The following is a 12129-nucleotide window of genomic DNA, read 5'->3' as shown; positions in this document are numbered from 1 at the left end:
TGCTTTCTTCTTCATCTCCTCCAGACCAGCACCTCCCCTGCTCCCCTCTCTTGGGTGGGGCATCCTCCAGCATCTCAGCACCAAGGTGGATGAAGCAGGCAGAACTAATCCTCCATAATCACCTTACAAAGATCAGCAGCTCTCTTCCAGGAAATCTGGCACTGAAGAACCAAAATATGCAACTCTGTAAGACAGTGGGACCAGGTAAGAAAGAATCTTAAAAGGCAGCAGGAACTTTGAAAAAAGCTGACCACAAGAACAGCACCATACAGAAATGTATTTATTGAAAGTGTTGTTGCCATTTCATCAGCAAAAGTAGTGGCAAAAGAAACACGTCATTATAATTATCCTGTCCCAGAATTTGGTCCATATGTCAGCACTGGTCTCTCAGCTGGTTGCTCAGCTCCTGAAGTTCAGCAATCATGTTGTCCATAGCTGTCACCTCATCAGCTATCTCACTGTGAACTTCATTACTTGTTACATCTATGAAAAGTTGCTGCACAACAAAAAGAAATACTTGTAAGTACTTTACAAAGAAATACCTTTAAAAGATAGATACAGTTTGTCTCCTTCAGGGGAGAGACAAAATACAGGAAACTCATAATCTCTATACTGCTTTTCATAATTTTGGAAACTATGATGGTATCTCACTCAAATAAAAGGCCATTTTGTGCCTAATAAACAGAAGTTACACACACACACACATATTGACACACACCTTGCATATAGACCTGAAATCTGTGCCACACACCTGATATTGTGCCAAAAGGGTCAAATCCTCCTGTGGACGTGGGGTTTCTGCTCTGACCTGACTGCCTACGCTGACTCCTGATTCCATTGAAAGTAAAGGACTTTTTCATGAAACTCAAATTCGAAGAGCATCTCATATTTTGTCACTGCAGTTTATAACCCCACCTATTGACAAATTGGTTGTGAATTTTAATGACCATTTTCCCCAGTTTCATATTCTGTTGCTTCATTTTCTGCAAAACTTCAAATAAATATTTTTTCACATTTGATGTCAAGACATGCATGGGTGGAGGCATTCACCTGTGTGTAACTAGTTATACCAGAGAAAACAAAACACTACAGAGTAATAAAAATTGTTCTTAAATACCTTAAGACATTAATAGAAACAACAACAACAACAACAAAAAAAAAGCAGCTAACTCATGAGCAATCATAATCTTCATATATTTAATACTGAGGCTATGTGAGGTAGTGCTACACAGAAATATGGGGAAGGGAGACACCCAAACATATTTCTTCCCTTCATTATGTAAAGGGAGAGTGATTCACACTTCATTTGACACAATCACAAAGCCTACATTTAGAGACAAAAACAAACCAAGAAAACAAAAGTTGCTCTGGAGTACATCTGTACATCAGTATATCATCAAAACATAATGGGATAATACAGATATGTATATAAACAAAACTGTACATAAAAGGCTTGAACTAAGGTATTCACTGTGGCTCAAAATAATGTTGTCACTGAAATAATTGTCTTACACAACAACAGGAACATATTCATGCTACAAGTACAGAAACTTTGATTTTCAGCCCAAAAAACTTCACGCTGGGAGTGAAAGAAAAGAAAAATGTGGCTATTTCTGGTAAGACAGGTAAATAAATCAGAATGATATAATTATTTTCTCTTTTTAAATTTTTTTTCTACACAGTTAGAGAAATTTATTCAGCTAGAGACAGCCTGGGGGACATTTCAACCACCATCATTCTTTGGGCTTTGTGCCCCATGTCTCCCCAAAACAGTGCCCACCTTTCATGCATTTACAAATGATGTCAGATCCAAAGGGTGCATTGGGACAAGGACCAGAAGAGTGCCCACTGTGCTATTTGCCACAGCATGTGACTGTCTAGCAGGCCCTGTGCAGAAAAGAGCCCAGAAACAGCACATCTGCAGCCTTTGACAGATTGTGGGTGCTTCATGAGTCCGACACACACAGGAGCTCAAACATCAAGAGATGGAGATCCTGGAAGCAGTGACATTGTTTCACCCGTTCTATTTATTTGTTCCAATTGCATGTCCTGACTACAAAATTTTGGAATTTTATCTTTTATCAGTTATTTTCACTGTTCTTTTATTCCTCCTGAAATATTAACTAGTGAGTATGTTCTTAGCCCATTTTTAAAGTGCTTTATTCAGCTGAATTTAAAAATTAAAGAAAAATCCTCACACTAATATTGACTCCCAGGGCAGTAAAATGAGATGCAGTCAAGCTTGGACAGACAAACAGTGCTAAACTGTTTGTGCATAGGATCTGACAGAAAATGACTGAGTTTTAAAATTACAACATACTTTGAACTCAATAATTCAATATTACTTCAAATTCAAAGTCGGATGGCATCTTGGATGGGATGCAAAACCAGTGAGTTCACATAAAATGCTTCATTTCTAATATGACAGTTTTTTCAGAAGTAACAGAAAATCATTAGCTGCCAATAATAGAGAGGTTCATTTAATTAGTGCCTTTGGAACTTGAAATAGAGTTTACTAGCCTCATATAATTAATCTTTCAGATAATACATGATCTTTCATAATATAAACCACCTGGACTTGCATTCATATAATGCATGTCATTTAGTGCTTTCTCTACAGTAATATTCAGTCTATGCACCTTTTTTAAAGAAAACACAATCATATTTTGTGAGTAAGAGCAAAAATATATTGTCTCTTTTTTCAACACGTTTGAAAGTCTTACCTATACCTGTATCTAAAAGCTGAGTTACAGATCCAGCTTGTGTTCGCTTATGCAACTTTCCTAGGCTTTTATCCTTAAAATTAAAGAACTTAAGAGAAAATAAGCCAAGTTTAGCATGCTGATGACAAATCAACACTTTGTAGCACAAGCACAGATTATAAAACTTCCACTCTGTGATTCACAGTTGCTAACATCACAAGCAGGAGGATTTCCTCTTTAGGACAAGATGTGTATTTTAACAGAAAATGTATGATTCAAATATGATGACTTTTTCAAGTAATTGACATCTGAATTGGTAGGGTATCCACAAAAACCAGATTAAAATCAGTTGTGTCTTTTAATAAATAACTCTTTTTAAAACACCCCAAGTGATGCAAAGGAATCATGATACATCTGGGTCCTTTCTGCAGGTTTAGATCCATTTTTTCTGAGACTGCCCAGTTGATCCCATGACTACTTACATTAAAAACAGGCCTTTGAAATGACTGATTACTTTCAAACATTCAAATCTATTTGCCCAACATTTTAAGTCAAGTTCTACCTTACTCTAAAATGTCAGTGCTGTCTCTTAGACTAGTATTGCAGTCGAAGCCTAGCAGGAAGAAGGGAAATAAAGGTTTACTTAAAACTGGAATCCTCAACAGCATGGAGATGAACATCACCTGATGATGCACTGCAACAGGCAGGTATTATTTGATCTATAATTGATTCAAAACTGAGAAATTCTGGCAACAGAACAAAGACTTCTAGCTTTCAAACAAAATTCCTACCTTTCAAACATTCCTACCTTTGCCTTGGATGACAAGCCACGTAAGTTGAGTCGAGCTGAAGAAAGTATCTGCAAAGCTTCCTGATTATTAGATTTGTTCTTGCTGCATTTTATAGCCACTAGAATCCAAACACAGAAAGACCCCAAAACAAAAAAAGCATTACCACTCTAGCAATAATCTTTAAACAAAAACATTTAATTAAAGATCTTGATGCCCTCCACAGATAATTTTAAATGTCATATTCCCCCCCTCCCAAAAAAAAGTAAAAAAAAAAAAGCCAAGTAATTTTGAGAAGATAACTCTAAACACAACAGGTATCTGTATCCTTCTTAAACCTAAGTACCACAGAACAGGGAATAATCTTAGTAAGTTTCATTCATTTCCTGACTAGCATACTCAATTAAACAATTTATGTGATGACCTGAGGACTGAGATGAACTGCAGATGCATTTTCACTTGCTTTATGAAGTTGCTAGATCATGAAATTAATTAAGTCCATATTTACCAGTCTCATGTTTACTGACTCACCCTACACAATTTCTGCCTCATTCCAAGTATATTTTGTATGCAGTATCAGGATGATACTCTCTGCTACAGGACTCCTAGTAATAGGAATAAATACAATAGGTAGAGTATTATTTTGCTACTAAGCTTACTAAATATTTGTTACACTCTTCATGAAAAATAAAAGGGAGAACATACCATGTGCAATCTCAATGGCTCCTTTCACCACTTCCTTAAAAGAAGAAACATCTTTCTCCCAATCACCTGATTGAATTTCACATTTATGTGCCTTACTGAGATACTGCAGTGACTGCGAGGAGGAAAAAAATTATTAGTATGTCAGAAAATTAACTAGGAAACTAAATTAGTTTTAAGTTTCTACAAAATTAGTGGTGAATGCTGAAAATTAATCTATCTTTACTATACTTGATTTTCTGTGAGTTGTAGTAGTGTCCTCCTCTGCAGCAGTAAGCGCCAGCTGTAACACAGATGTGCTTCACCACTACTGCAGCTCAAGTATGAGAAGCATATAAAGTAACATCTGTCTAATTTTTATCTTTTAAAAATCTGTCTAGACTGATGGATGTGACCCATGTTTGCCAAGTCATCATAATTAAATGCACATGAAAAACAGAAAAATACTTGCATTCACACTTCAAACAGCAAAATCATATCTAAAAAATTTTAAGTGAATACATCAAAGCTTTCTTCCTGTATATGTAATCTTGGGAAATATGCATTTTATAGATGTAGCTGTTAGTTGCCATACTGCTCTGGTTCTCAGTGTGAACAGGACAAAAAATGTAAACAATATGGAAGGAGCATCCCATTAAGGTGAATAAAATAATTTTAGCTGAAGAAATTGATTTTTGCTTTTGAATTGTTTTCTTTCTACAGCATCAAAAAAATGGAACAAATACATGCCAGAAGTTACATGGCTTAGTCCAGTGACAACTCTCCAGTTACCTTTTTAAAGAATTTAATATAAAAGAATAAAAAAGTTTCAGTGTGGGACATATACGTGAGCACAGTAAAGACTTCTGATTGTGAGGGTTGTCACTCCACAAGCTTCCACCTTCTCTCACAATGGCACAGGTGACTGAACTGCTCATGCTGCTGTAAATGGCAATAAAGGGATAGTAAATCAAATCAGAGTGAATTACTTTTTTTTTTTCATAATAACCTAGGTTATAACTGGTAGTAGTTCTGGCAAGCAGAGGCAAGAATTTCCAAGAGAAGGAACAACAGTTTTTACAGCAGTCTTATTTCAGTCTACATGTGTCTGAGCCAGAGCAGCAAATTAGGGGGGGGTTGCTGACAGATGTCAAGGAGGGGAAAGAATTCAAAGTCTTGTGGACTGTTTATTTGCACTTCTGGAACCTGGATTTATCCTGAAAGGAAACAGTTATGAGCTGGGGAAAGTTCAAGGAACAGAAGGGATTCATAGCCTGGGATGGATCAGCAGGAAACTTGAAGGCTGGAAAGATTCCTCAGTGGGAAAGGTGTGGACTGGACTGCATCCCAGTGTAGGGAAGAAAGAAGTACTGAATGAGGTGGCAGTTCAGATACACTGAAGTGTGAGAGTAAATATATGCTAAGCTAAAGAAAAAAAATCCAAAACAGAACCACAAACCTAACTTGCAAACCTTGACCAATTTTGATTCAATTTACAAAGCACTGCTGTGAATTTTGACTGTAGACCCCAGTGACTAATGTGGCATCAGATGTATTAGCAGAACAGAAAAGTAAAAACCCCCAGCAACCAAGACACTCTTTTAAAATAGCCACACATACAAGACTGCTCTTTCAAATTCAATGTTAGGAACAAAATTGGTTAAATATAATCAAACCTGCACTAGATAAGGTGCAGAATGGGAAGGTATAGAGTAAAGGTCAAACTCTACATTTGTAAGGATGTGCACGACACATTTAAAGGTTTGTTCCCATCTCTTTGTCCTTTGATGCCACAGTATAGTAAATAATGCCCTTTTAGAATTCATTGACCTTTTGCCTAATAAATGTGGGTGGCAAACTGACTATATATCTAGAATTTTTCCACAAATATGGTTATATTCACTGAATATCTGACTGACCCGTGATGGTGCTTGTGAAGCCAATAAATACGGGTTTTATAATTTTTACTTCATTACATGATATCAGAGATCAGTGATTATTTGGTGCATTGCAAATTAATTTTTACATGTAAATGAACATATGCTGTGGCTTTAGGCAGTTTTGTTCTTTTGTGATCTGGATCTGTGGTACTGTCATACCAGGATATTTGGATACGTATGTAAGCATACCTTAAGTATTTTATAAACGTCATTCCATCTCGCAGGCAAGACAGACTGTGTGTTCCACAACCAGCCTGATTAGGAAACACAGTTAAAGCACTGTCTATACTCTACAAATTGAAACCACGTTTTCAACTGGGTTAGTTAAAAATACCATGATGTAACCAGATTCTGAAATGATTACATTCATAGTATAGACAGGGCCTCTGCTGCTTTGCATGTCTGAGTAAGAATTTGAGGATATATTACAGGATATTGCAGTGTCTGTATTTCTGCATTCTAAATAGGCCAAATCCCTTTTACTCTTCGGCTGTAAAGAAAAATAGAGAAGACAAAGGGAGGAATCGGAGGTATAACAGGCACCAACAATGACTAAACAAGGCTCTTCACAGGGCAGAGCACAGAGAGACAATGAGCAAGGCACAAATGATTATAAATTTAAGCCCACAGGAATACAATTCATAGGCCTAACCATCTTTCCTGCTTGATATTAAGCAATCCTCCAGAGAGGCATTTTTTGCCCAGGCCAAAGGCACATCCCCATTGGTGAACATACACTGAATGCTGACCTTGTGTATTTTCAACTTCAGTGAAGATCTGATGACCCTTAATTATTTTTGAACTGTGCAAGGCTATTTGAACTTTTTGAAATTTAATATCAAATGCAAAGCACACTCCAGTATACAACAAAGTAAACACTTCTAGCAGTGCAGAGTGGTTATTCTGGAAATGCTATCAACTTAATTCCTTGGGAAGTGATAAGGACAAGAAATGGAAGTTAACATAGCAAAATCAGTGATGGGTAAAGGGAAATCAATGGTTCAACAGACTAAGGATTAAATATTATTATTTAATTCCATTTTAAGCTAAATAAGGACAAAAAATTTCTACTCTGGGTACTCTAACTGTGGTGTAAATTATTTTACGTGCATTTTCCCTTAGTGATTACAAAGAGCACAGATGGCTTATGCTAGTACTGGATCATGCCTTTAAGATCCTTTTTTTTCAGAAGCTGTAATATTCTATCTTCTGAATCAAATATTTCAATTTTAAAAAAGCAAAAGCTCACACCACTACTTGATTATAGATGTTAGAGTGTTGCCAAGAAAAGTTTCAGAATACAAATTCAGGACCATACACATACGCTGTGTAGGATGTGATAGGATGTTTTGAAATGAAACACTGGTAAAAAATAGATTTTTTTTTTCAAGTCCAAGAAAACGGATGTAAAACATCTTGCTTCTGTTGTAACAAAAATGTGTGCTGTAGGAACACAAAGAAAAGACAATTAGCCTATAAAACACTAAAGCAAAACAGGTCTGGAACAAGAGCATGTTCTACTATAGCACTATAGTTCTTACCTTTTCAATATCTTCACTACTGTCATTCTCTCCATTTCCATAAAGTTGGGCATAAAGTCTCCAGATTTCCCCATCATTTGTCACTCGTGAAGTGACTCTGCCGAAGAGCTCTTGCAGTTTCCCCTTCAGTCCACTTGATACCTCTCCAGCACGATCTGCCAGACCATTCACCACTGCTCTGACCAGAATAGCCAGCACCTTAAAAAAGCAGCAGGAGAGAGTTGTTATTTCAACTCAAATCAACATCAGTATATATACTGTTATCTGTAATGTTTGGTCTCTATTAATGATTGTGCCATATGGCAAGTACAGAATTTACTAAGAAATACATGGACTAATTCAACTGATTTAAACCTCATCTGTAAGATTCTACGTTGGTGCAGGTGAAGAGGTCAAAAACACAACACAGAAATTTCGGTAAAGGAAACTGAGGCAGAAAATATCTTATAGGTATTTTCACCTTCTAATACAGTTATAAAAAGATCAGTACATAGGCTGAGCCAAATTAATTCAGGTAATGGAAGACACTTTTTTACAGGACCTCTATTTAACAACCTACAGAAAGTGAAAGATGTACAGTGGATAAGATGGAAACTGGAAGGCAATGGAATACCACCTTGGGAATCTGTTGTTAATGCACTCCTGGTGATTTACTAGACAAATCAGTTCCATCAAACTCTTCCACAAATACTCATTAGTGGCCATACTTTTTGAATCACTGGCTTGAGAATGTGGGATCTGACCTGATCAGAAATGCTGAGAACATGCAGCTGCTGGTGGGAGAATGGTTTTGCATGTAAAAAATGCAACATCATACCAGTCTTTTTGTCCCAAACTGGACACAAAAAACTAGAAAATAGAGTCACTTTGCTTTAGTTTCTCCTCAGCAAAATAGGAAACAGCAAATGTAAATTAAGGCAGTAGATCCTATGATGAATTAGAAGAAAATAAACCCCAGAAAAGCTGTGGATTATCAAGTGAGTAATACCTGTCCTGTGCAGTGCAGGAGACACAGGGACTGGGGAAGAAATAAGGATGAAAACAAAATGGAAGTTTCATCAGGCTTGCATTCAAGATAGGCAAGTAAGAGCTGCACAAACACCTTCATGCTGGTATATATGACACTCAGAATAAAACCACATCCAGTTTAGCACTTGTGATATGTCATTTTCCTAAAACAACTTTTCTTCTGTAGAATGACTCAATTACAATGCATCCCAAAAAATAATGAGTTTTATCAGATACAGAAAATTCTTGGCAGAACAACCCAAATCAATCAAAATGGCTGATAATTACATTAATAAACATCTACCTGGTATCTTTTCAGAACTAATGGCCTCACAGTAACGACTGAACATGAGTTAAACAGCTCCCCTCCTGTCCCCCCAAAACCACAGCAGTCACTCATATTCCTTATAAAATGATATGACAAACTAGCAGTTTCTTCAAGATCTCTTAAAATTCACTTAAGATAACAGAAAATATGATCAACTATTAATAGTCCAATTTATATTCATAATTTGGAATATAGGGCACCAAATCCCACCATTAACCAGGTCTTCTATAATGAGTTGCTAGAAAAGCACCAGCAAGTGCTGATATTTCCATTACTAAAGCACTGTAACAAAAAAACATAGGCGCAAGAAAACACTAAACTATGTTCTCTTTAGACAAGGAACCAGAACTGGTCCTGAGGATTCACACACAGATATATGACTTCTCAATCAATTTCTCAGTTTAACAAAACTGTTAATCAAAGTCCAAATGTTAGTTCATTTGAATATCACATATAATAATCAAACGTTTTAAAGCTTTTTTAAAAAAAGTTTTATTTTGTTTATACATTAAAAAAGAGTTTCCTTAATCAGTAGGATGTAGCAACTGTAAAATTAGCCCTATTCCCATAGAGTCTTGATTTTACTTACACTTCTATCACAATAATCCATTTCCTTTTTTTGTAATCCATCATGTAAGCTTTGGCACTACAGCAGTTAAAAAGAAACTAGTGTCAAGACCCAGATTAAAGGGTCCATTAAACAGTAATGAATCATTAATGCTTGGTTGTCCACACTTGTTAAATAAAGTTATTTCAAACTGCAAGTGAATTGTACTAATCATCCAGAAGTATTAGCAGTGTAGCAGAGTTTTGCAATTTAGGTTGCCAAAAAAGTTAAAATTTATATCATTGAGAGATTTTAAACTGCCATACACACTAAACTATACAGCAATGCTCTCTGTTGGCCCAAGATCCCAAACAAGCAGTAGAGGATTTTTTTGGTTGGCTGATTTCCTTCATGCCTCTTTTAATGAACTGCGCTCCATATGACCAGAGTTCATGTTTAGTATGACATCACACCACCTGCATGCCTCCTTCTCCTTTGCTTTTGTGAATAATGTGTTTACTACAAACTGAACAAAAGATACTGTGAGACAAAACCTTAGAAATAAACCAAGTCATTTACAAATGCAGTGATTTTCATCAGTTACTCTAATTTCACAATTGTTCTCCAAACAACTCCTTTCATATAAAAATTCTCTTGGTCAAACCATTTTCAGATGCTTCACTAATACTAATCAAACTTGACAGTGCACAAGAAAGATGAGAACCCTCAGATAATAGATCCAAAATGACAAATTTGCAGTCTGGAGCTCTCCCTATTTCCCTTCCAAACAAAGGATTTTATAATAAAGACAATTGTCATTAGTGAGCTACTTAAATGAAGTAGAGCTCCAGAAATTATTAATTCCTACCCTCGCTTTTCAAGATCCCCTTGGAACATGCTCTTGTGGCCTTTAGCCAGAAATGGTTTGGCAACATGAACTGCTGAAATGAGGATGGTACTTGATGGAAAGGGTACCAGAAAAACTTTGCTAGAATCTCAATAGTACAGAATAGCAAAGTGGAATCCTTTTTCCATACTTCTCTATTCATAATCTTTGACAGCATGTAATGAAGATATGGTTTCTGAAACACTGTATTGAAACAGTTTTTCCAACCACAAAATAACTTTGTGATTCACAAAACTGCAACATTCCAAGTAAAAAAGGTTGATTGCCTCCATAAGCACACATGTGATGGAAATTAGTATAATCAGGAATTGCAGAAACCTTCCAGATACATTTAGCTCATATCAATAATTCAGAGACCAAACTGATGATTATAATAGGTAAGGCTTTCTCCTTGGGTACTTTTTAATGACTGATTTACTAGTGGAAACTACAGATAATTCAGTTAGCCTTTCTATTTTATTACATAACACATATATTGAAGGTTTTCCAGGTATATTTCTCAGCTTTGTGAACATGAAAAGATACATGGAAATGTGAAGAATTTTAAGAACCGGTAAGGAGGGAAGGTAAGAAAGTGTGCTTTTAACATTTATACACAATGCTAGCAAACTGAGACTTTTGAAACTGTCATTTGCTGTAATCTTACTGCATTGTTGCTCATTTATAAAGAGCCCTTTACCTCTTCCTTGTCCTATCCTATCTGTAGAATCTTTGCATACCTATCTTCAAGCTTCACAATATCATGATCTCAGAACCTTTGCCACAAGGATGGTGTTGTTAAATAACTAGAACAGCACAGAAGAAAAATTTCTCAAATCTGTGGGCTGTACTCAGAAGACTGGCACAAAGGACAACAATGGCCTAACAGAAACCACCAACAGGAATCTGAATGCTTTACTATTATTAGAAGAAATCAGTGATATAAAAATATGACTTCATGCTATTTTGAAATAAAATTAAAAAGTCTGATGTAGCTACAGAAATCAAGGGCATTTCAAATTGCATATTCAATTGCACACTTGTAATCTATACATTCAGTCTCACAAGGGGTATTCTGCAGCACTGATTATGCTAAAAGCAGTTGGTTTTCACAAAGAACTGGAATCCATGACTCAACTTGTTTCTGCCAGTCCTGTGCATATTTATTTTTTTAAAAATTCCTACCTTGTTTCTCACCATTATGTCATGTAGCTTAGTAGTCTATCAATTAAAATCTATGATGACTACAAATAATAAATATAACTTGAGAGAAGATCATACTATGTTGAATGGAAACAATGGTGTATGTTTTCATTTACTCATGTTCATTATTTCAGATTGTCAAAATACAATTGCACAAGATGGTTATAGATCATCCCTATTCCAAACAGTCCAGTTGGAAAAAAGGAGAGGCTCACCAATTAATGGTGAACTTTGTAAACAATTTCAGCAGAAGCTTTTATTTTAATCTGCTTTTTTGTTTTCCTACAGAAATACTCTCCTCTTGTAAGATAATTGTTTCAAGCCTGAAATTCTCTAATCAGGCCCTGAGGTTTTTCTTGGCAACTAGTAAAATCCTCCTAATTTAGGCAACTGTATTAGAAGTTACAATGAAACCCATAAAACACTTCACATATGAGAAGCCAAAGTTAAAATTAAGATGCAAAAATAATTTAGGAAAGATACCATATATACTTCTTTAAAAGTT

General features: G+C 35.9%; 1 protein-coding gene across 1 annotated transcript in view; it reads right to left on the bottom strand.

Annotated features, from left to right (window-relative positions):
• Positions 1-283: 283 nt before the first annotated feature.
• TTC27 (tetratricopeptide repeat domain 27) overlaps positions 284-12129 on the bottom strand; it is a 112501-nt gene continuing 100655 nt past the window's right edge. Inside the window, exons 17-20 of the mRNA XM_054280067.1 lie at positions 7653-7850; positions 4196-4307; positions 3511-3611; positions 284-496 (exon numbers count right to left, since the gene is read on the bottom strand). Of these exons, the coding sequence (XP_054136042.1) occupies positions 374-496; positions 3511-3611; positions 4196-4307; positions 7653-7850 (534 nt within the window). The 3' untranslated portion in view covers positions 284-373. The remainder of the gene's footprint in view (positions 497-3510; positions 3612-4195; positions 4308-7652; positions 7851-12129) is intronic.

The sequence above is a fragment of the Melozone crissalis genome, unplaced genomic scaffold (genome assembly GCF_028551555.1).
Source record: "Melozone crissalis strain CALT ecotype California unplaced genomic scaffold, PUWL_Pcris_2 ptg000027l_1, whole genome shotgun sequence".
NCBI lineage: Eukaryota > Metazoa > Chordata > Aves > Passeriformes > Passerellidae > Melozone > Melozone crissalis.
The sequence above is the reverse complement of the archived record's forward strand: the minus strand, read 5'-3'. Positions and strand labels throughout refer to the sequence as shown.